Source organism: Lynx canadensis, chromosome C1, assembly GCF_007474595.2.
Source record: "Lynx canadensis isolate LIC74 chromosome C1, mLynCan4.pri.v2, whole genome shotgun sequence".
NCBI classification, from domain to species: domain Eukaryota; kingdom Metazoa; phylum Chordata; class Mammalia; order Carnivora; family Felidae; genus Lynx; species Lynx canadensis.
Window position 1 is genome coordinate 183,335,944 of NC_044310.1, and position 25,887 is coordinate 183,361,830.

The 25,887-nt window shown below is 37.6% G+C and overlaps 1 protein-coding gene across 7 annotated transcripts in view; it reads right to left on the bottom strand.

The window, feature by feature from the left end:
* Positions 1–24,604, bottom strand: part of SF3B1 (splicing factor 3b subunit 1) — a 42,640-nt gene extending 18,036 nt beyond the window's left edge. For 2 of the 7 annotated variants that reach the window (XM_030327284.1, XM_030327286.1), the window contains exons 1-8: positions 24,599–24,604; positions 22,853–22,907; positions 10,207–10,373; positions 8,427–8,531; positions 7,920–8,034; positions 5,999–6,078; positions 4,490–4,660; positions 646–883 (exon numbers count right to left, since the gene is read on the bottom strand). In XM_030327284.1, the coding sequence (XP_030183144.1) occupies positions 646–883; positions 4,490–4,660; positions 5,999–6,078; positions 7,920–8,034; positions 8,427–8,531; positions 10,207–10,373; positions 22,853–22,880 (904 nt within the window). In that variant the 5' untranslated portion in view covers positions 22,881–22,907; positions 24,599–24,604. Of the gene's footprint in view, positions 1–645; positions 884–4,489; positions 4,661–5,998; positions 6,079–6,173; positions 8,035–8,426; positions 8,532–10,206; positions 10,374–22,852; positions 22,910–24,598 lie in introns of those variants that run through there. The other 5 variants (XR_004344037.1, XM_032594458.1, XM_030327285.2 and 2 more) reach the window with 5 other exon arrangements.
* Positions 24,605–25,887: the final 1,283 nt, after the last annotated feature.

A 25,887-nucleotide genomic window follows, 5' to 3' on the forward strand; every position in this document is an offset into this window, starting at 1 on the left:
CACGATCTCGCGCTCCGCGAGTTTGAGCCCCGCGTCAGGTTCTGGGCTGATGGCTCAGAGCCTGGAGCCTGCTTCCGATTCTGTGTTTCCCTCTCTCTCTGCCCCTCCCCCATTCATGCTCTGTCTCTCTCTGTCCCAAAAATAAATAAACGTTGAAAAAAAAAAAAAAAAAAAAAAAAAAAAAAAAAAAAAGAAATCTAGTCCTAAAAAAAAAGAAAAAAAGAAAAAAAAAAAAAGAAATCTAGTCCTGAAATCACTGTTGCACTATATGCTAACTTGGATGTAAATTAAAAAGTAATTGGTTTTTTAAAAAAATGAATGCACTTAACACCAATGAATGGTACACGTAAAACAGTTAAAATGGTAAATTTTATGTTATGTATATTTTATCACAATAAAAAACTAAGTTATGGTCTACAATCTTTTCTTTCTCCTAATGTTCTTCCTAAAATAAGTATTAAACCTTTTCAAGAAGGGAAAAGAATTAGGCATATGATCTGCTTAGTCCTTTATCTGTCCCCAAAGCAGCTGATTATTTATCTGTCTAGCCAGGACTAGAGGTGTAAACAGATTTCCTCTTATAAATGTACCACTCATCAAATCAATACTTAACCCAAACACACACCCAGACTCCACTAGAAGTACCTCTTTCTGTTTTGGGGGTCTCATCCCATCTGTTTTTACGAGCACTGGAAGTTGCACCTCCGTGGCCTGGTGTTGCATGGCCTGGCGTATCGCCACGTCCAGGAGTAGCAGCTCCCGCTGGTGTGTGGCTAGGTGTAGGATCCCATATTTTTGAGCCTGGGGTTGCTCCAGGAGTCTCACTTCCCTTTGCACGACCTGGTGTCTCATCCCATCTTAAGGAAGGGGTATGTCCGGGGGTCTTAACAAAGCAAAAAAATACCTTTATTTCACACACCTACACATTCACATAAAAATAACTAGAAAATTTCTATTAGAAAGATAGTAAACAAATAAACGTTTTAGTCTTCTTCCGTATAAATGAGAGTAAACTACCCTGCTTAAAAGATACCTACTTCATAGCAAATATGTCTAAAGACAATGTAAAGTTTTAATTTTGAACAGTTTTGATTGAATAAAGCCCTAGCTTAAAAAAAATGTATTTTGGGTTATGAACCTTGGATATGCCATTAATATCTCTGTAGCTTTTAGAAAACCACTAAGCTTTCTCTGTCTGCCATCTGCAATCTAAACATTTCAGCTTTAATGATATCATTGCTACTTCCCAAACTAGGTTTAGAGACATATACCTAGAAGTTCTCACACTAAGGAAACACTATTTTTGTGTTTGTGTTCAATTTTGTGTGTGTTTTTAGTTAACATAAGTATGTTTTGGATCACCTGGGTCATAAGTAGATACTGCCACATAATTTTAATCCTTGAGATTTAAAATCACATTTGTAGCATAATTCTAACTGAAGTTGACAAGATTGTTAGTGAAAAAAGATTAGAAGTGGAGTGAAGTAACCAAAGGTTTCACTATAGTTTGAACAGAGACAAGTGGTGGGTGATTCAGGGCATCCGACAGCCCATGATAACAAAACAACCTGCACAGTGGAGACAATACAGTATCAAACTATCAGGTGGTTCAGTGTAAGCCACACAAAATTTGATTTAAGACTCAAGTATTCCATATAGGTTTTGTAATATACCTTTATGTATTTATTTTAAAGCTGGATGCTCTCTATCCAACACAAGAATTCTACCCAGCTTTACACCTGCAAATTTACATGAATACCATAATTAAGACTCAACAGTTTTTTTCTTTTAAAAAGATTTTATGTTATCACTCAGGGTTGAGAAATTTTCAATTAGGTGAATGAAGCACATGAATTGTTCAAAATCTCATCTTGGCAACTGCTCCTCCTGCTGAATCAGGGAAGAAATAAATTTTTTAAGTATTTATTCATTTATTTTGAGAGAGAGAAAGCATGTGCACACACACAAGCAGGCTAGGAGAGGGAAAAAGAGAATCCCAAGCAGCCTCCGTGCTGTCAGCACAGAACCAGACACGGGGCTCAATCTCATTAACCAAGAAATCAGGACCTGAGCTGAAATCAAGAGTTTGATACTTAACGGACTGAGCCACCCAGGCACCCTGGAAATAAATTCATTCTATTATCCATTATAATTCCCACAGTTTTGGGGTGCCTGGGTGGCTCAGTTGGTTAGGTGTCCAACTCTCAATTTCAGCTAAGATCACGATTCCAAGGTTGTGGAATCAAGTCTTAACGTCAGGCTCTGCGCTGAGCATGAAGTATGCTTAAGATTCTTTCTCTCTCCCCTTCTGCCCCTCTCCCATACTCATGCTCTATTAAAAAAAAAAAAAAATTAAATGCCTATTAAACATCCAAATAAGTGTTAGGTCCAAGGAACAGAGGACATGAATGGGATAGATTTGTAAATCTGGGAGTAGTCTCACGGAGATGGTATAGGAAGATAGAAATGAGAGGAAGGAGTGCTTTTAGATGGAAAAGAGGTCCAAGGACTGAGCACTAGAACACCCCCAAAGTTAAAGGAAGCCGAGGAAGATCTCACCAACAAGACAGGAGTCAGGAGAGTATTAGGAGAATCAAGAGAAACTCAAGTTCAGAATCTAAGAAAAGGGAATCAAGTGATAACAAATATCACTGATATGTGATAAATGAAATGATATGATATGTATAGGATATAAGGATTGAAACTTGATCTATGGATTTACCAAAAGGAGGTCAAATGACCTTGACAAGAGATGTTTTGGTGGAGTGGTACAAGCAAAACACCAGATAAGCAGAATGCAAGTATAGACAACTCATTCAAAGCATTTTGCAGTGAAAAGTCAGAAATGGCTAGAAGGGGATGTGAAGATCAAGGAATGGTTTCCTGTAGTTTTCTGGTTTTAAAAGGAAAACAGGTAAAATGTGTTTGCTGATAATAATCTAGAGAAAAAACTGATGTTACACAAAAGTCTCTGAGTAGTAAGAAGAGATGGGAAACAGTACATAAGCAGAAGTTGTTCAAGTTGCATCAACACCTCATTACAGAAAGAAAAAGTAGATGAAACCAGAAACAGGCATACTGGTAGATTTCATAGTGGGAACATGTTTAAGTTTTTCAATTATTTCTACTTTAAAAAGGAAAAATAGGAATTAATATCATCATATAAAGAGCTGTTAAGAAGGTATTAGAAGATTGAAATAACAAAGAAATTCTCTGGGAGTGAGAGAGACAGAGAATTACTGCTTAATAGAGTTTGCTCAAGGTGATGAAAAAATTTTGAAAATAGCGGTGACAGCTGTACAACATTGAGTGTAATTAATGCCACTAAATTGTACATTTAAACATGGTTAAAATGACAAATTTTACATTATTAATGTTTTATCACAAGTTTTAAACATTTTAAAACAGGGGTGCTTGGGTTGCTGAGTCTGTTGAATGTCCAACTTCGGCTCAGGTCATAATTTCACGGTTCATGAGTTCGAGCCCCACATGGGCTCACTGCTGTCAGCACAGAGCCTGCTTTGGATCCTCTGTCCCCCTCTGTCTCTGCCCCTCCCCCACTTGTGCTGTCTCTCAAAAATAATTAATTAACATTAAAAAAATTTTTGAGGGGTGCCTACGTGGCTCAATTGGTTGAATATCTGACTTCAGCTCAGGTCATGATCTCATGGCTCATGAGTGTGAGCCCCGTGTCAGGCTCTGTGCTGACAGCTAGAGCTTGGAGCCTGTTTCCAATTCTGTGTCTCCCTCTCTCTCTGCCCTTCCCCTATTCATGCTCTGCCTCTCTCCTTCAAAAATAAATGAGCGCTCAAGAAAAGTTTATTTTTATTTTTATTCTTTAGAATAAAAACAACCCCCAAAACGGTTCTCTAGGAAAATAAACTGACCAAGGAAATGCAGTAGCACTGCCAATGTGACACCTGTGGTCAGATGCTTAAATTATCCATCTAGAAAATAAGGAAGATCATTGTATTATACTTAACCTCCACAATGTGACGTACTGAAATATCTATTTTAATATTCCAAAAGGGACATTCCTTTATTCCAGGTTATGGACTTTACGGTGTCTTCCCCCCAAAACTTACGTTGAAGCCCTAACCACCTATGTGTATTTAAAGATTGGGCCTTTAGTGAGATAATTAGGTTAAATAAGGTCATAAGGTTAGGGCCCTAACCTGATAGTACCAATGTCATTAGAACAGACACCAGAGGTCCCTTGCTCCCTCCATGTGCACACAGAGAAAAGGCCATGTGAGGACACAGCAAGAAGGCAACCATCTGCAAGCCAAAAAGAGAACGCTCACCAGACATCAACCCTGCTGGCACCCTGAGGTTGACTTTAAGCCTCTAGAACTGTGAGAAAACAAACGACTACTGTTTAAGCCACCATTCTCTGTTCCCTTGTTAGGTCACCAAGAGTAGACTAATACAGTACATGACAGGGATAAACTAAAAATAATAACAATCATAAAAAACAAAAATAAATTACCTCTGCTTGATCCCAACTTGATAGTTTTTTAGGAGTGGCACCAGGAGTCTGATCGGCTGTTTGATCCCAACGCCGTTTTCGTTTTGAGGGAGGCTGGGACGCTGCTGCTCCATTGACAACTTTTAATTCTCCAGCTTTAGCTTTTTCTGCTAGTTGTTGCCTAATTTCTCTCTAAAAATATTTGAATCAGCACTAAGTATCTCTAAAATATTTTCAACATATTCCCATATAATCAGCATGGTCATTTCCATTTAATGTCATTTTCTTCATTGTCTGTTCTATGCTGCTACTGGTAGTCCCATTCTTTATATCTTTTTATTTTCTGTATTTCTAGTCTTTATACAATGCCCTTCTGCACAACAGATAAGTACAGAATTCATAACACAGAGCATCTTACTTTAAATACAGTTAAATGAAGTAAAATCTTCAATGGTGGAGAATCAAAATGCTTTAAAAAAATTTTATGTTTATTTGAAGGAGAGCGAGCAAGAGAGCAGCAGAGGGGCAGTGAGAATCTGAAGCAGGATCTGCACCACTGATGCAGAGCCTGACACAGGGCTCAAGTGAGATCACGACCTGAGGTGAAACCAAGAGTTGGATGCTTAACTGAGTTACCCAAGTGCCCCCAAAATGCTTTCATTGAAAAATAGAGTCTTATTTAAGTTTTATTTAAAACTCTGATGAACAGCAATTAACATCATGTAGTAAGATAGAAAAGTGGCAAAAAGTGAAAACTTAAAAATTTTCACTACATAGAGGTGCCTGGGTGGTTCAGTTAAGCGTCTGACTCTTGATTTCGGCTCAGGTCATGATCTCGTGGTTTGTGAGTTCAAGCCCTGTGTTGGACTTTGTGTTTGTATCATGGAGCCTACTTGGGATTCTCTCTCTGCCCCTCCCTCTGCTCATACTCATGCTCTCTAGCATTAAAACAACTGTAACTATGTAAATTATATACAATGTAATCATAACAAATCCATTTAATTTATCCTATGATTTTAAAGTTTAAACCCACTTAATCCATATAACAAATTATATAATTGTAATTAAGTTATAAAGGTTCACTATTAAATGAAGCAATCACCACAGGCCATTAGGAATCCTTCAGTCTTCTCCACCCATATCCAAACAGAATCTTATGGATGAATTGAAAAGGTTTTTCAAGGAATGCTTTAACTATCTGACTTTGCCTTTACACATCTATTTTGGACACACACCACCAATCCTCCCTACAAATATATCCACCAGGTCTGTGTATGTGTATATATACATACATGTGTACACACATATATATACAGCCAAAAGGCCAAGGGCTAGAAAAGGACATAGAAATATGAAAGTTTAATTTGGGAGGAGGCAGAATTTTGGGTAAGGTTTCCTTCTCAACTTAATTTTTATTAATACTATTAAGATATTACTCGTGTAGCAAATAAAAAGGAAACACAAAAGTATCAATTTGAACTTTCTTTACATTATGTCACAACCACTAAAATAAAAATCCGGTTCACATACCTCTTCTTTGGTTAAATGCTGTTCTCGCATTACATCCATGTAAGTCCTAGCATTCATTTTAGGATCAGGGGTCTTCCCTCCTGCAGAAAAGAACAGCAACAGGACAAGAGTACAATAAATAAAAGATAATTAGGTTCAACTGATTTATCTTCCCTGCTCTAATATTATGTTATTCCATAATCATTTAATTTATTTTTTGATGGAAAACTTTAATAATTATACATCTTACTTTTTATTGAGTTTGCTGATCAATTTAACCTGTTTGAACACAAACATATCTACAGCAGTTTAAAACAAATATTTTAATGCATATAAAAACAAAATGACAGCACAGTTTAGAGTCTTCAGTAGTGATGGGTTCCTGGGTTGCTAATCCGGAATACGTACACTTTCGTGCCTTTGTCTCCATCAGCAGTTCTGACTTCAAGCAGCAGAATAGAAGCCTAGAAAATTATCTCTTTACCATTAGTAACACTTTGGAAAGATATTTATATTCAAAACATTACCTGTTGCAAGCTGTTAAAATCCTGACTACAAATAACTATAACTAGATAAGTTCTCCATACAATGTTCTAAAACAGTTATAGTTTAGAAAATAGTTTAGACTTTTAAAAATACACCTATAATCTGATTCTGATCCCATGTTACTAAAAAGGGCTTCATTCTTTTTAAGTTTTGTTGACTCCAAAACATTTTTATTTTCTTAGAAAGTATAAATTACAACTGGAAACATATTACTTGAAATATATTACTTCTACCAGTTATGTTGCACACAGAAGAAAAGTGGTGTACAAAGAGATGTGTTAGTCTCTTGGTTAAAGTTTCAGTATTTGCTTTTCAAACTTCAAAATATCTTAAAGAAGCCCAAACAGTACATAATAAGATTCAGAGGCACACTGAGTTTTAGAAATGTGGTAATTTGCTATACAAGTAGTATAGCATCACAATTTAGGAAAAAATAATAAAATTCTAAGACATTTCCTATGCTGAAGATCATGCCCAATTGATAGTGTCATTCTTTCTGACACTAGCTCTGATAAGACTTCCTTTGGAATACTTTTTCACCATAATCTAGAGAGGATGTGTTGAACTGCACCCTTAAGAATGCAGACAGGACTGGCATATAGCAGTACTGCTGTAGGAAAGAAATTAAGGACAGTTAGTATGGGCCTGTGAATTCTGACATACATGTTTAAATCAATTACAATTATGCAAGTAAAAAAAGAATATCCCTACTAATTCATGCAGGCTGAAAGTCTAATTTGTAAACCTGCAGCAGAATCTAATTCTAAGAAACAGGCACCTAATTCTGCTTTTGAAACTCACTCACCTGAGGAAAGCTTCCATCAGGCTCACTATGCCCCTTGTGCTGACCTGCACACTAAAATTAGCAAAACAGACTCCAACTATTAAAAATACCAAAGTCTTTTTGTATATATACTTTTCTTTTAACTTTAAGTATGCTTAGAGCAAAGTAGGTGCATTTACTAAACTACATTTAGAGCAATACAGGGGGGAGCTCTAATGTGAGAAACAGTTTCTCAAAAGTAACAAGCCTAAAAGTCTAGGATTTGGAATGAAAACTTTCAATAGTTTGAAAGTATTTTGAGCAGAAAAACACATTTGTTCAAAGTATAGAAAGCGTACCCAAAACAAAAGTAAAAGAAAAACCTTTAACCCTTTGCGTTTCTATGGCATTGGCTCATTATTTTCTTGTCCTTCTACCTGGAAAGAAAACTTGCATTATAAAGATGAAGAAAATGGCATCTGTGACTTCAACCAAATCTATACAAATCTATAATAAGGGGGATTTTAAAAAAGAAAAGCAAATTCATAAGCATGCCAAAAAAAATCAAAGGGCTAAAGACAACTTAAGACAAATAAATTCCTGAAAACTTATAGAAAAGTGGGAAAGAATTACCATCTGCAAAAGGATCAAGACGCTCTGGGGATATTATCATGGTCCGCCTGTGCTTTTTGTATTCATCTTCCCGGTCAGCAATCTTTGGAGGTCGGTGCTCAGCAAATGGATCATACTGAAAAGAGGTATGTCTCATTTAATAACCACTTTATTAAATACCAAAAAGAGTATCATAAACAAAACCCAGAATGTTATATATAAAACATGTAAAAATGTTAAATAAATGCCTACTAATAAAAGAAATATATTTTATGGATGTTAACGTGAAAAAATGACATATGGAAATGAGACAATAAACATGTCCACATCTGCATAGTTCTTCATGAAATGATTACCTTCATAAAACAAGCTAGGTACTATTTCTAATCCTCCCAAATCAACTCAAGACATTCTAATAACTTGTTTCTAAAATACATGGGCTTCCATGGGAATTGAGACATTGTTTTCCTTATGAATAAACTCTGATTTTAATTTTAAACAGAGGAAGAAGAAAAAGAAAAGAATCACCTGTTCTGTTGATTGTGGTATATCATTAAGCAATGCCACAGGGGCATGATATCCTGGCTTCTTCTGACCAAGCAAACTTGTAGATGATGAGTAGTCATCATCATCCTGCAATGAAATGCCCCCCCGGAAAACCACAAAAATGTCAGAACTTAAAAATGAGAAAGAACATGCAAATTCAACATGGCATCGAAACACTTACTGACAGGGGCACCTGGGTGGCTCAATCAGTTGAGTGTCTGAATCTTGGTTTCGGCTTGGGTCACGGTCTCATGGTTCATGGCTTCAAGCCCTACATCTGACTATGCACTGAAGGCGAGGAGCCTGCTCAGGATTCTCCCTCTCTCTCTGCCCCTCCCCCTCTCCTTGCGAGTGTGAGCAGTCACTTTCTCTCAATGTTAAAAAACAAAACAAAAAAACAAAAAAACCCAACTTACTGATAAAGTGATGTCTAAACCTTTGTTCATAAAACTTGTAAATACTTAGGTCTTCTTTCAACTCTTAAACCTATTTTAAAGAAATTTTTTACTCTTTTAAAAATATTAAACCAGGAATGCTTTCTGTGGAAGTTAACTGAAATAAAGCAAGTGTGGAATTGAAAAACCTGAGCATTTTATTTTCTCACAGAAAGCATAATGAAATTTGTTTTTCAAATTTGGAAACTGCAAACAGCTTATTTAAAACTCTCCAGTTTCCTTGATTTTTTTTAAATGATTTTACTTTTAAGTAATCACTACACCCAACGTGGGGCTCAAACTTACCGCCCCAAGATCAAGAGCCGCATGTTCTACTTGAGCCAGCTAGGAGCCCCTCCTTGTTTTTTTTCACTCATTTTTTTTTAAACATGATTTAACACAAATAAAATGTAATTAATTTTAAATGTATTTGTTTCCTTAGTAGTATGTTTAAACAGACCAAAGTGATATTCTTACTTTACTACTGTAAGAAGTGCAACAGTGCATTAACTCCCAAGATCTTAACACCTCATTTATTTTAGTCAAAAATGAAATCACAATTTCCTCAGCTTCTGGGAACATATAGCCATCACTGTGTTTTACCATGAAGGTCTAATAATGCTAACAGAAGCCTGACTAGTCTCTGGAAATTGTACCTTTGGAACTTTTATTAAATTTTTCTTAAAAGAAAAAAGTGCCAACTAAAAATGTGGCTTGAATTTCACAAAAACAAGTTTGATAATCTATAACATAAAATGTTTGCTACTGAATCACACAAAAATGACTATTTCACCAAATATGGATGTTTGGCATGGCCTAACAAAATAAGCTCTGTGGAATATATAAAAACATTTTGAAGGACATATTTCAAAATGAGAAGTGGGTAGTCATCCTCCAGAGTAAATGAAAAAGTCCATTAGCATCATTCCATTCATATTAAGACACCAAAGGGAAAAAACACACAACATCAAGCATAAGTCTGAAGTCAAAAGTGGCAAGGACAGATGGCTATCTACAAGAAAGTTGACTCACACTGGCTACTCTAGAGCTCAATAGGTCACAATAGGGATTTATTTTACAATGGTTAATGATTTGCAGGTCCTTTACTAGATAAACTAGTTTTAACATAAAGATTGAGAACTGATCACTTCTAGAAGTTTCTGGATCTTACAGAGGAAGGACACCTAATAGTTTTATCCTTCAAAAGAAAGATTTCCCAATGCCCCAAATCTTCCCAGATTAAATGAGAGGATTAAAATAGAAAATTCCTTTATATTTCTTGCTCTTTGTTAAAAAAATACTTGACTCTTGTACACTTGGTAACTCACATCTTCAAGTTCAGTTGCAGCAATTGATGTCACATATCCAGCAAAGCGGCTGTCACTTCCACCATAAATTTCCTGGTCATAATAACCTGTAGAATCAAGGCCCACTCCTTGAGCTTCATCAAGAGCTGCCTTCTTGCCTTGAATTTCTCGAATCTGTGCTTCAATATCTGTAAGAAATTAAGATTTTCTTAATTTTCTAAACAGACCCAACACAATGCAGTTCTCTAGTAGAAATTATCAAAGTAGTCTTCTAAATACATAAACTTTAAAATAATTATAATACATAAGGAGTTAGTAGAACTATTCCTAGTACTGATTTTTAATACACTTAATACACCTCAACCTCAACAGATAATACTCGTATACAGAAGATATGCTTACCATTTCATCAACCACAAACCATTCTTACCTTAAGAATGGGTTACCAAAGTATAAGTTATTGTTGAATTCCAAACCTTTTCCCAAATGAAAAAATAATACTGTCAATGTTGTTTAGGGACTAAGAACAATATTCAAGATAATTTAAAGTCAACAATACCAGAAATGCAAACACAACAGTACTATGGAGTGTGGGTCTCAAACTACATAGAATGTGCAACAAATGGTCTCTAGATTTTGTCAAAATGCAGTAGGCCTGGATCAGACCCAAGTTTCTGCATTCCTAACAAGCTCCCAGGTGATGTCCTAAACATCTAGGATTACACTCCTGGGAGTAAAATAATAAAGGATAAAGTCTAAATTCTTTAGCCTAGAATTCAGAGCCCTACACAGTTTGACTGCAACTACCATGACATTAGTTTTATGATTAAGAGTCTGAGCTCTGGAACCAAAATGTCTGCCTTCAAATAAAGGCTTTCTCTGCTAATTAATGTTATTTCACCTCTGTGTCTCAGTTTCCTACAACTTGAAGGTTTTTTTTAAGGATTAAATGAGATAATGAACATGAAACACTTAAGCACTCCACCAATGAATTAACTCTTGCCACATCTCACCCTCCAGGCACTGTGTTCTTTCTATCCATTGGTCTGACATTTAGAAGATGGACATTTGATGAATGAAGTTCTCAACCGATTCCCAAACTTCCCTATTTTTAATTTTGACATTTTTCAAGACTAAAAAAAAATTAAAACATACAATGAACATCTACATAGTATTCACCTATTTTCATCAAGTGTTTACATATATATGAGATATAGCAAATATTATATATGTACATGACTTTTCTACACCATTTAAAACCCCTACTATTTCAGCATGTATTTACAGGTCTAAGACATTCTCCTATATAATCAAAATAGTATTAATAGGCTCAAGAAATCATCATACTAGTAACAACCTTTCTAGATGTTCTCTTCTTTGGTCCATGATTCCATCAAGAACCTGGCAAGGCACTGAGTTGTAGTAGTCTCTTTTATTTTTTATTTATTTATTTTTTTTTAACATTTATTTATTTTTGAGACAGAGAGAGACAGAGCATGAACGGGGGAGGGTCAGAGAGAGGGAGATGCAGAATCTGAAACAGGCTCCGGGCTCTGAGCTGTCAGCACAGAGCCCGACGCGGGGCTCGAACCCACGGACCGTGAGATCATGACCTGAGCCGAAGTCGGCCGCTTAACCGACTGAGCCACCCAGGTGCCCCGTAGTAGTCTCTTTTAAATAGACTAGCCTTCCAAACTTTTTTCTGGTCTTTCCTAATACCAGCTAACTTTAAATTCCAAACTAATGTTTCATTGTAATAATCTGAATACCTAGGTGTTTTAAGAAACAAAACTTTTTACAGCTACTGGTTTCTTTTGTGGCTTAACAAATAGACGTTTCCATTTTTGCAGGCTTATTACCTCCAACTGAATCAAAACCCTCTGACACCAGGCACTTTAAAAAAGCTCATTTACTAGTTTGCAAAGACCAAAAGAAAAAGATTCAAATGCCCAACTCCACACCCTCAGCAAAGGGAGAAAAACCTCCACTGTTCAAGAAGGGTATAGTTTAAAGCAGAAAATATAATAACATGATCTAGTCCAAAGTACAGCTGGGCCATGTAACTGTGGGACCAAGTCTCAGAAACTCAAAATAATGGAACAGGGTTTACCACTGAACTTAGCAGCTCCAGTTTGTAACCACATCTCAAAATTCTTATGGTGTATCCACAGCACTATCATCTCCACAGTTGCTACTTTTTCCTGCATCTCTCCCCTCAAAACCATTACAGCAGCCCAGGTGGCCAGAGGCCCCCACCATGAGTAATCACAAATAGAAACATTCTCATGTGAGCTGGGTGGTTTATTTTACTATTATTTTACTAATCTACTTCTGTTTCTATTTGAAGTAGTATATATTTTTTAGAAGTCTTAAATCCACATTTGCTCCCCTCACTACTCACCCCTGAAACTTTTTGTCCTGGAGCACAGAAGAAACCTCAGTGGATAAAAAGACTGGCTAAAGGGTGACTAGAGATTAAGCCTTTTCTTTTTTCTTTCCAAAAATTTCCATTCCTTAAACGTTTGAGAAGAACATTAAAAAAAAATATTTTTTTTTTAAACCGCTAGATGCATGGATCACCTTTAAGTAAACAAGTTCTTTTCATGGACCACAAATGCTACTGCCATCAGGATCCAGACAGGACACACAATGGTCAATCAGGCCAGCCAAATAATCTGCAATCTCCCCTCTACAGCATCAGTGTAGTCTACTAACAACCTACATTAAAGTCACCTGGGGCACCTGTTACAAGGACTGACTCCCATGCCTCAGACCCATTAAGTTGGAACCACCAATGTCAGAGCCCAGGTTTCTTCATCAATATATATTTTGTGAATAAACCCAATTTTATACTTCCATTTTTCTTTAAAAGAAAAAAAGGGAGAGAGAGAGAGAGAGAGAGCCCACGTTTCTATATCAGTAACAAACACTCCAGGAAACTTGTACATGGCCCTCGACTTCCAGCTCCAGCCTACCTTTACTTTAAAATTTCCAATTTGGGACATGTTATACTTTTTTCTAGCTCATACACAACAAAAAAGCAATAAAGAGGTGCTGTTTCATAAAAACCACATCACAGCATACATATTGGGCAGCTTACCCTCCCCCCCCTTCACACACACACATTATACATTACGGTTTTATTTTCCTTTGAAAGGATTCTTCTAGAAGTTTACAGCAGCTAGTACACTATTTGGATAATACATTTATTCAGGAACTACTTTCATCTATTCAATCTTACCCACTGATTTTATGTACTTAAGGATAAGCAACAGAGTTTTCTAATTACAAAAATACTCAAAATATTGAATTTGTGTTTGTATAAACTCTATGTATTTTATGACTGGATTCCTATTAAATAAAATGTGGTAACAAAATCACCTAGGGGCTAGGCAGCTCTCTGTAGTTAATTAATTCTGAAGGGAGTTCATTAGTAAACTTCTACAAGTTGTATATGCAAACCAGGTACTATATCTGCTTGAAATTACGGATAAAAATTCTATATACCTTGTAAGTTTTATTTATGCATTGTAAACTGCAGCATATTTACATAAGCATCACATCCACAAAATTAAGACAACAGATTCCCCAACATTCAGCAGTTATGCAAATAAATGACAGAATTAAAACTCAGTTATTATTTAGTAAACTATGTGCCAAAATATGAAATAGAACACACTCAATATTTATAAGCAAACAAATGTATCATTTCACTTATAAACATTTATAAAATGTATAATCAAGTTATTATGAGTATGATATTTTGTTTACAAAATAAATAAAATCTATGGCACAAATATGGCAAAATATTGAGAACTGGTAAATCTGAGCAATATTCATTATTTTTCCTGTACTTTTCTGTAATGTTACACTATTTCATAATTAAAAGGTAACTTTCAATCAGAAGTCATTAAAAATTTTTCCAAAATTTTATAAACATTTTGCACCTCTGGGAAAGACAAAATCGTCTCTTATTTTCAAAGTTGTCGCACACAAAATTATAGCTACTGGCATGCAGATATTCCTGTACTTTAATTGACTAAACGTAGGTAAATAGATCATTTCTGACAACAAATGCTAAGATTTGTTAGCAACAATGGGATTAAAAAAAATGAGGCAGCATACAAAAAAGAATAACCAGAGGGCCAAAATGTTAAATAAAAGACTTGAAGCAGAGAAAGGAGGAAATGTTTATGCTAATCTCTCCCTACTTCATTTAATTCCTTTCCAATTCAGACTCCCTGTAGTTGAGACATTCAGATGTGAAGATGAAGAAAAATGGATATGGTCTGCTAGTCACTGGACAAGAGACTAGGAGCTCCTCATGGGCACACATACAACTGCCAAGAGCTGGCACTCTAATCCATCTGAACCCTTAAATACTCCAGTCTTCAAGATATGTTAATCAGTATTTCTCATTATCAAGTAGTATTCCTATGTACTACAGCATTCAGGTTGCTTGCAGTCTGTAAAGATTACAAATAAGGCTGCTATAGAACATTCACATACAGGTTTTTATGTTAATACAGGATTTAATAGCACTTGGGTAAATACCTACTCTTTATAGATAAATATCTAGTCTGCTAGGTCTTAAAACAGTATGTGTTTAAAAGAAACTTACAGAGGTGTCTGGGTGGTTCAGGTGGTTAAGCATCTGACTCTTGGTTTTGGCTCAGATCGTAATTTCACAGTTCATGAGCTCAAGCCTATGTCTCTGCGCTGACAGTGCAGCCTGCTTATGATCTCCCTCTCCCTCTCTCTGCCCCTCCCTGGCTTGCGTGCTCGTGATCTCTCCCTCTCTCTCAAAAAATAAATAAAAGAAATTTACAAAGTCCTTTTGGTGGATTTACTTACACAAGTTTGAGCACAGAAGAGAACTGAACTATTCTGTATAACAGAGAAAGAATCATTTTGAGAGATGAAATGGAGGAAATTAACAAGTAAAATGAAGAAAAGCTAATTCCAGTTTAATGGTGTTAAAAAAGGGGAGGTTATCAGGAGGCAGATGTATCTAGTGTGGGTTCCTAAATTATCTGATTTTCCAGATTAAAGCTTCACTTCTGTTCCCCACCCAACCATTCTCCTATTTCAGTAAAATCTCTGAAGAAGTGAGAGGAGGGGGACCATATACAGTACAAATCTTCGTTACTGGTGCTGAAAACTTAAAAACAAAGCAGGAATTCCCCATCATGAGAGCATATTTGGAATCCTAAAACTGAAGTTATGGATTGTCCTTCAATCCATAGATGGCATAGTCTGATAGTGGTTTATAAAAAACTAAAAAGTCTTATTAGACAAGAAAACAAAGTACTAGTTAAGCATTAGACTTGTACACCACAGTCTGTAAAGAGCCTCACTAAATGAGGAGCCCTGAGGGTAAATAGTTGAGAATGAGGTTTTTCTTAAGCTGATGTTCCCTTTTAAGATACAAATATCACAGGGACTCATGCAAAACTACTTCAGGTAGAAGGTAAACCTGTTAGAAAAATTGTGAGAGTACTTTCATTGCCATTAGAATTATAGTGGGAGAGGCACCTGATTTTACAAATCCTTTGTAAGATTTCCTTGCCATGGCTAGTCCAACCTAACCCTGAAGTATGATTTCAGAACTGTGTTCATTCCTAAATCCAATAATTTTCTTGGCACCTCCCTTACTTGTGGGCCTCCCGACATCTTAACTGCAGCAGCAGTGAGGAGAGTCTTAGAGGCAGTCATGGGTGTTTTCACTGCCCTCTTTCCTTTTCCCTGCAGACTATGGGAAACTACAAAGTAAGGGCGCTGCAACAAATAAATTGCAAGGAAAAAGAAACATGGAGGAGGAACATAAAGATTTAAGACTAATCCCTGTATGGGATTTATTCGGAACTTAAACTGTAAAAAAAAGTTTTATAAGGCAATAAATAAAACAAAAATATATTTTGTTATATTAATTTTAGGGGCAAAAATGGTATTTTTTTTAAAGTCTTTACATTTTAAGGGTGCCTGGGTGGCTCAGTCAGGCGAGCATCAGACTTTTGATTTTGGCTCGGGTCATGATCTCACTGTTCATGGGATTGGGCCCCCTCCCAACTCGGGCTGTATGCTGCCAGCACTCAGGCACACACGCTCATTTGCACACTCTCAAAAAAATAAATAAGCATTAAAAATAAAGTTGTTAAATTTTATTTTTTTTAGTTTATTTTGAGAATGAGACAGCATGTGTGAGTGGGGGAGGGGCGGAGAGCGGGGGAGAGAGAATCTCAGGCAGGCTCCAAGCTGTCAGTGCAAAGTGAGGGGGGGGGGGGGGCTGGGCAGTGCTCAATCCCACAAACCAAACCGTGACATCCTGACCTGAACTGAAATCAAGAGTCAGGCGCTCAACCACCCAGGCGCCCCCAAAGTCCTTACATTTTAGAGACACACACTGAAAAATGTATGGATAAAATAATACGTCTGGGATTTGCCTCAAAATAATGGGAAGGGTGGTAGAGACGAGAATACAGGTTAAACAAAAGTGGACTCATGTTTGTAACTGTTGAAGCTAGGTGATGGGTGCAACGTGTGGATTCGTTTCATTGTTCTATTTCTGTATATGTTTGCAGTGTTCAATAAAAAGTTTAAAAATTTTAAGCGTGTTTTTCTGAAGTTTTTCTTTTTCCTCATTTTTGGTTCTTGCTAGCCCCTTGAAACCAAGGCTTGTGATCCCATGAAACAGAAAAATAAAAACTCTCTCTTCATTGAAATGGAATCCTTTGCTAGATGTAAACAGATTTTTTTTGTTTTTTTTAGCTTTTCTATGTAATATGTTCAACCTTAAAAGTCCAACTCTTCTCCACCTTGTCATTTCTTTTCTTTTCTGGCTTTATTTATTTTGCTGATGATAATGTAAAATCTTAACAAATGTTAAGATATAAACATACATTTCAAAAATAAATTTGTTCCAATGATCTACAGAAAATAAATATTATTCAAGTGAAACTCCCCTCTTTTTGGAGGGGATTTCTGGATCTTAAGCAGGCTTTCAACTATCAACGAACAAATCCTTCTCTAAAAGATAGATATAAATTAACTGTGTATTAATGAATAAATTTGTGAGCCAGCTCACTTGGTATCTCAATTCATTTTTTTTTTTTTAACGTTTATTTATTTTTGAGACAGAAAGAGACAGAGCATGAAGAGGGGAGGGGCAGAGAGAGAGGGAGACACAGAATCTGAAACTGGCTCCAGGCTCTGAGCTGTCAGCACAGAGCCCCATGCGGGGCTCAAACTCACGGACCGTGAGATCATGACCTGATCCAAAGTCGGATGCTTAACCGACTGAACCACCCAGGCGCCCCTCAATTCATTTAAAATTGATTTCCACTTTGCATTTTCTTAAAAATCACATTACTGTTATAATCAGAAAAAAAGTGATGTTAAAATTGCACACATTTTTGACATAAACACATCAAATGTTTTATCTGGGAGTTGACTTTGACTATTGTTCAAGGAGTAATGCAGAACTAGGGGTCTTTTTATTTAAAAAAAATTTTTTTAAATGTTTATTTTATTATTTTTGAGACAGAGAGAGACAGAGCATGAACGGGGGAGGGGCAGAGATAGAGGGAGACACAGAATCGGAAGCAGGCTCCAGGCTCTGAGCCATCAGCCCAGAGCCCGACGCGGGCTTGAACTCACGGACCGCGAGATCCTGACCTGAGCAAAGTCAGACGCTTAACCGACTGAGCCACCCAGGCGCCCCCTAGGGGTCTTAAGAGAGTCAACATCTAGCCCACTGTTTATAATCTAACCTAAACCCTAATTATCTAGCCTACTGTTTATAATCTAAACTAAAACCTAAATATCAAACTCGGAGATAAACCACCACTGGTCACATCTGATACAACTGTTTAACTGCTCCCCACCAATTCTTTCTACTGGTTTCCCCTTCTATGCCTTTTTTCCATGCCCCAGATTATTGCTAAATCTGGCACGTAGCACTTTCTACTGCTTGCGGTGTCTTTTTTTTTTTTTTAATAGTTATTTATTTATCGGGAGGTGGGGGCTAGGGCATAGAGATAGGGAGAAAGAGTGAATCTGTGCTGTCAGTGGAGAGCCTGACATGGGGCTTGATCTCACAAGCTGTGAGATCATGACCTAAGCAGAAATCAAGAGTTGGATGCTTAACCAACTAAGCCACACAGGTGCCCCAGATGTGTCTTTTTATTCCTCATTTTTAATTTGGATGATTTGCAATATTCTAGTCACTGTTCATTATGTTACAGGCATACAGCCTTTGGATGTTACTGACACGTTAGTCTGGTCCATAAATGTTACCTATTCTCCCAAAAAGTAGAGACAAGTAGTGAGCAAGGATTTATCACATGTGACGCCTCTAAAAGAGATCCAGAAAACACCAAGTATATTCTGTATCACAGCTTTCAGTCTTTTCCTTAAACAAACCCCAAACAAGAAAACGCATTATAGTGACAAATTATTTTACTGAACACTAGAGACACCAATTCCTAAATGACTAATTCCTAATTAGCATTACTTATATTAACTCTTAAATGATTATACAGGAAAAAAATATTTTTCAAAGTCTTTAAGCAATTTGTTTTCATTTTTATTTTTACTAGCAACATTCATACTGGAAGTCTACAAAACCAAAACTATTCTGAACACAGAAAAATAAAAATCTCAGTAAATGAAAAGTAAGATGACCATTCTGGACATTCTGAATACAAAAATTTAGGGGGGATAAAACTCACCTCTGAGATGTCCCCCAAAAATCCACTTAAGGGACAGTGACAAAACAAGCCAATATGTGAGATTTTAGGATAATCTACTTTCCCCTTTCTGAGAGAACAGATTGTGTTTGTTTGCCAAAGTTAATATAGGAACTGCTGGATAGCAACATTATGCACATTAATTAACTGTATACCCTTGACAAAACATGCAGGAAGGTCCAAAAGATTTTATTGATTTGAACAAGTCCAGCTCTTTTTCTTTTTTTTTTTTTTATTTATTTTTTTTGGGACAGAGAGAAACAGAGCATGAACGGGGGAGGGGCAGAGAGAGAGGGAGACACAGCATCGGAAACAGGCTCCAGGCTCCGAGCCATCAGCCCAGAGCCTGACGCGGGGCTCGAACTCACGGACCGCGAGATCGTGACCTGGCTGAAGTCGGACGCTTAACCGACTGCGCCACCCAGGCGCCCCAGTCCAGCTCTTTTTATAGAAAATGCAAGCCACCAGGATAAAAAACAATCAGGTTGCTTAAAAAGGATGTTAAGGGCTGACCCTGATAGAAATATTCAAAAGGAATACCACAGCAAGAAAAAAAAAAGTTACCAGTTTGGCTCAATGATGGGAGCTAATAGCTGTGTGAAAAGAACCACACAGGAAAGAACCTACTTCAGCTCGAATACAGTACCACTGAGCCCGGGTGGCTCAGTCGGTTAAGCGTCCACCGCTTGATTTCAGTTCAGGTAATGATTTTGTGGTTCGTGAGTTCAAGCCCAATGCTGGGCTCTGCGCAAGCAGTACGGGAGCCTGCTTGAGAGTCTCTCTCTCTGTCCCTCCCCTGATCAAGCTATCTCTCAAAATAAACTTTTTTTAAAAAATTTTTTTAACGTTTTATTTATTTTTGAGACAGGGAGAGACAGAGCATGAACAGGGGAGGGTCAGAGAGAGGGAGACACAGAATGTGAAACAGGCTCCAGGCTCTGAGCTGTCAGCACAGAGCCCAACGTGGGGCTTGAACTCACGGACCGCGAGATCATGACCTGAGCCGAAGTCGGCTGCTTAACCGACTGAGCCACCCAGGCGCCCCTCAAAATAAACTTTAAAAAGAAAAAAGAATACAATTTTATTTAACTCACCAAATTCAAGTAAAAAAACTGATGCAGCCATTACTTTAAAAATAAATTACAGGGGCACCTGGGTGGCTCAGTCAGTTAAGAGTCCCACTTCGGTTCCGGTCATTATCTCACAGTTCATAGGTTCGAGCCCTGCGTTGGGCTCTTTGCTGACCACTCAGAGCCTGGAGCCTGCTTCAAATTCTGTGTCTCCATCTCTGCCCCTCCCCTGCTCACACTCTGCCTCTCTCAAAAATAAACATTAAAAAAATCTTTTTTAATAAACAATAAATAAATTATAAAGTACAACAAAGTAAGGTTTTTACCAGCAACATTCAGGGATAAAAAGATTAGAGTATGTATTTAAAAAAGCAACATGATGATGGACAATTCTAAAACAAGTACTCTGCACATTTTTAAAAGTTACCCCACTCAGGCTCAAAGTCAAGTTCTTCAGACAACTACTTCACTAGCCTAAGAATTGTTGCTCTTACTGTCATTCCTCACACTGCAACCAATGACTTTCTTGAAGTGCAGAAGTAACTTGTTACCTGGGAGAAGGAGGAGGCTCTACTGTAGTCACTGGAAAGCCACGTCAAACCTAGATCAGTGTTTAAAGCCTTCTTGAATTTGATGCTTACCTGACATTTTTTCCTTTCAGCCCAGAAAATTTCTAATATGTTACTAAGTCTTCCCACCTACCTGAGCCAAACAGATGCATCCAAACCTACTCAATCAAAGGTCAGTTTAAGTAACCGCATTCTGTGAAACTTTTAATATTTCCAGCATAATCTCTCAATAAATGTTAATATTCAGTACCCATTAGGCACTAGATACGGGGATACGAAGGTACATTTCCTATACACAACAATCTCAAAGTAGAAGAAAAAAAATCTTAACCCAATATTCTAGTATTTATAAAGTGCTACAGTAGCATCAAAATGAAAACAAAAACAAAAGCCCCACCAAGAATTCTGCTCCAGATTATCAGAGATGACTTATCAAGGGAAAAGAGATGCACGATAAAGAACTACGGTTGTCAAGGTAAATGTCATAAGGGAGTAAGAAACTATGTAAATATTGTATTTCCAGTAAACATTTATCATCTTCAGTGTCATACAGTGATGGAAAATGTCTTGTACACAGTGCTCTCATGTTACCTGAACACTCCTATACTTTCTTTACAGCATCAGTTATTTCATATTCACAGTACAGTCCCAAATAAAATGACAAAAATTTGGCCAATGAATTTCAATCTTCTGCAGATCAAAGCTTTTAACTGGGTTTCAAACAATGCAGGAAAACTGATCAGAATTTTCATTTTCCTGTCTAAAAGTATCTTATGATAAGGATACCAAAAAACAAAGCCACAAAATGCCCCAAATGAACAACCTACTCCTGAAGGAACAAGAATAGTACCATCTTTACATTTTCTAATTATTTTGCAAAAAGTATGTCTGAGTTAGTTTAAAGAAAAGTGCCTAAAAACACTTCTGAGTTAAAACAGTGTATAAATCCTAAATACCTACCATCAATAAGAGGAATATTTAAAGTCATTGACAATTGATTAGCATGTTTTAGAAGTTGCAGAAAGCTGGACTTCGGTTCTGGTGGGTAACAACTATTTGATGTCATTCACGTTCTGGTCCCAACCAACCTTTCCAGATCCATGGACATTTTTCCCTCCTTGAACTCTCTTTCCCTGCCACAGTCCACTACTCAAACAAACTTTCATGACTCCCTGCCTCCTTACAAGATGTCTCTCAGACTCAAATGTCCTCCCCTAATTTAAAACGCACCTTTTTTTACACCAGGGACACGTCACCTCCTCTATGAAACAGTCCTAAGCATAAATTAATCACTCCGTTACCCAGGATCCCAGAACATGTTGCTTGTATTTCTATTTAAGCATTCAATAAAAGGATGAAAACGTACACACATCTGTTTCCCTACTAGACTGTAAAACTTTTGACGGCCTTAGTCTTGGTTACTCCACCATACTGAGCCAGGCACTTGGAAACGACGAGTGAAATAACCGATTCTCTTGGAAGCCTCGTGTTTGATAAACACTTCAGATTTCACGTCAGAAACCAAGGAATGCAGTCCCAAATTCCCACGCCTCATCTTTTCTGAAGTGACCCTATTACCTGCCATTTCTGGATATTCCCTAAAGGACTCCAGCCTATTCTCAACATTTTCCTAGCTTTACCTTCTCCATCTTTCATAAAATGATCACCTACCTCGAAAGCTTTGGCCATTAATATAAATGTGCCTTTCCCGCTTCCACCAATAATCCAGTCTCCAAAGAAAAAGACCAATATACCACAAATATTCCCAAATCACTTCGTACAAAAAACCCAAAGTATCTTTGACGCCTGAAGACACACAAATTAGCCAAAGTTAAGAGTAATGGTTAGGTTAAATTCGATTTGGGGGCCGCCCAAAAAGCGGCTGCCGTATTTCAGTGCTCTCCAGACTCATTTGCACAAACGGCCAATAGTTCTGAGAGGCGCGGGAGACTTTTTGCTTTCACGCCCGTTTCCCCGATCCCTTGCCCTGGACTACTCCTTAGCGATCCGTTTAAATGCGGCCTTCTGGTCAGAAAAGCGAAGCAACTCTGAAGGAGCAAGACCCAAACACGGAACAAAGCGCCTGCCGGCTGTGTTTAAGTAGGACGCCATTACGTGGGGCAGTGGCCTGCGCCGCTTGTGCAAAGAAGACGACCAAGGCCCCCAAGCGCGGGCTCGGCACCCTACAAAAGAAACCACACGACGAGACAAAGCCTACGAAAACTGACTCTTGGCTGGCTAGGCAGCAGAGAAGACACATAACTAGGGAAAGACAGCTTACCTTCGTGAGTCTTGGCGATCTTCGCCATTTTGTCCACTCGAACACACAGACGGAACTGGCGCTCCCAAGAACTTCCGCTCGCTGCCGCTGCCACGGAGAAAAATAGCTGGGAGATACTCTCTGCGCATGCGCCAAGCGGGAGCGCGCTCCGTTGGGCGACACGTGACAGAGTAGCCACCTAGAAGGAACAGAGAGATGCATTGTGGGGGTGGGGGAGGAGCTAATATTGGGCCGGAGGCGGTTTTCGTGGTGACCGAAAAAATGGCCTGGCGGCCCATAATGTCTTTAAGGGAGTAAGTTTGCCCTGGAGGAAGGTGGATTACGCGAGAACAGTGTACAGTAAGAAACACTACGGATTTCATGGCTGGGAGAAACCTCAGACCTCCAATTTATTTTCTCCAAATAGACCGGAAGGAGTCTTGGTGCAAGACAAAAGCTTTCCTTAGCATCTGTCTCTCAGCTGTTGCAGTGGCTAGCTGTAGAAACAGTCCTATAAGCAGTCACATCCTACGTGCTGCAATTCAAGATTTTCCTTCAAAAAAAAAAAATTACCATCTGGGTAGGAGTTTCATTTACAACATTGTATTTCCAAGCACTGTTTACCTTACAAACAACCTAGTAAAGTAGACAAGTTGTTGCTAATCCCATTAAAGAAATGAGAGAAAAACTAGGGCGGGGGTATATATAAATTGTGCAAGGTCACACGGTTGCTAAATTACACAGCAGGAACTTTGCCACCCTAAAAGCCTTTTAACTTTATAGGTTCTTAGAAAATTACTAATCATCAGCATTAACACTGATGAAATGCCTCTCTTAATCCTAAATGTCATTCTGAAATCAGGAACTTTTAAAAGATCAGAATATGGCTTTTTCTTTTTCTTTTTTTGACAGCTCATAAAGGTTCTATTGTTGGTATTATATTGGTTTTTCACTCTTTGTGTAAAGGGTGATTATCTTAATTTAAATCCAAGTTAGTTAACATATAGTATAATAATAATTTCAGGAACAGAATTTAGTAATTCATCACATATAACACCCAGTGCTCATCCCAACAAGTGTCCTCCTTAATGCCCCTCATCCCTTTAGCCCATCCCCCCCACCCAACACCCTGCCAGCAACCCTCAGTTTGTTCTCTGTATTTAAGAGTCTCTTACAGTTTGTTGACCTCTTTTTATATTATTTTTGATTCCCTTATGTTCTTCTGTTTTGTATCTTAAATTTCACATATGTGAAATGAAATGATGTATTTGTCTTTCTCTGACTTATTTCACTTAGCATAATACACTCTAGTTCCATCCACATTGTTGCAAATGGCAAGACTTCTTTTTGATTGCCGAGTAATATTCCATTGTGTGTGTGTGTGTGTGTGTGTGTCCCATATCTTCTTTATTCATTCATCAGTCAATGGCTATTTGGACTTTTCCCATACTTTGGCTATTGTCGATAGTGCTGCTATAAACATTGGGGGGCATGTGCCCCTTCAAATCAGCACTCCTATATCCTTTGGAAAAACACCTAGTAGTGCAATTGCTGGTCAAAGGGTAGTTCTATTTTTAATTTTTTGAGGAACTTCCATACTGTTTTCCAGAGTGGCTGTACCAGTTTGCATTCCCATGAACAATGTAAGAGGGTTCCCCTTTCTCCACATCCTCGCCAACATCTGTTGTTGCCTGAGTTGTTAATTTTATGGCTTTTTCTTTTTTTTTTTAATTTTTTTTTTTACGTTTATTCATTTTTGATAGGGACAGAGCACAAGTTGGGGAGGGGCAGAGAGAGAAGGAGACACAGAATCCGAAGCAGGCTCCAGGCTCCAAGCTGTCAGCACAGAGTCTGATGCAGGGCTCAAACCCACAAACCGTGAGATCACGGCCGGAGCCAAAGTCGGACGCTTAACCGACTGAGCCACCCAGCCACTCCTATGGCTGTCTTTTTCTATGCATCATTACACTAGCATAACTTTGAAGTGTCAATGCAAGCCTTGGACTTTAGAAATGAAAAGAACATAACTTAGGGAAGTTGGTACAGGAAGCAGCCTAAGAAAACAGGTAAGGATTAAGGTTAGAGCCTTCACAAAGAAAACAGTTTACCTGGCTGTGTGATAAGACTCACAACACAAATATTTAGTAGAAACTTCAGTAACAAATCAGTGAAAAAAAATCAATCTGATGAGATGAAATTTTCAATTTTTAATTGTTTTAATTTAGGTTATAGTTGGGGGAAGAAGGGGATGAGAGAAAACATGTAGATTATTATACAAATTATTAATAAACTCTAGTTCTTGGATTGGTTAGAGGGCCCACAGATATTACTTACATGGTTTATAACCTAAACATAGATTATACTTTTATATATACAAAATAACATGTTTTAAAATAATTAAAGGAGGGGTGCCTGGATGGCTCAGTCAGTTAAGCGTCCCACTTCAGCTTAGGTCGTGATCTTGTGGTTCGTGAGTTAGAGCCCTGCATGGGGCTCTGTGCTGATAGCTCAGAGCCTGGAGTCTGCTTCAGATTCTGTCTCCCTCTCTCTCTCTCTGCCCCTCTCCCGCTCATGCTCTGCCTCTCTCAAAAATAAAATTAAAAAAAGGTTTTTTTAATTTTAAATAATGAAAGGCAAAAAGAATGTGAAATAAGGAGTTACAGAAGGGTGTTATTATCCATCAAGAATCAACAATCTAAAAAACATCCATGTTGACAAAAAGAATCACAAAAACATTGCATTTCTTGGCTCTACTTTATAAAAAAAGATGAATATGTATACACAAGGAAATTACTGTCCCGTAAAAATATATGCAAAGGAAATTCACTATAGTGTTAATAGTGGATGTTTATGAATGATGAAATTATGAATTATAAAAATAATTTTTAGTATTTTCCAGATATTCTGCCAAAAACACATATTATTTTTATAAACACACACAAGAAATGTGTTAAAGAAATGAAAAGCATCTGCAAAGTAGGTATCACATGTCCTTTGTCTTTCCAAGATAGAAGCTGCACCTGCTGGCCAGTTTGCATTATATGCGTATTTCTCTA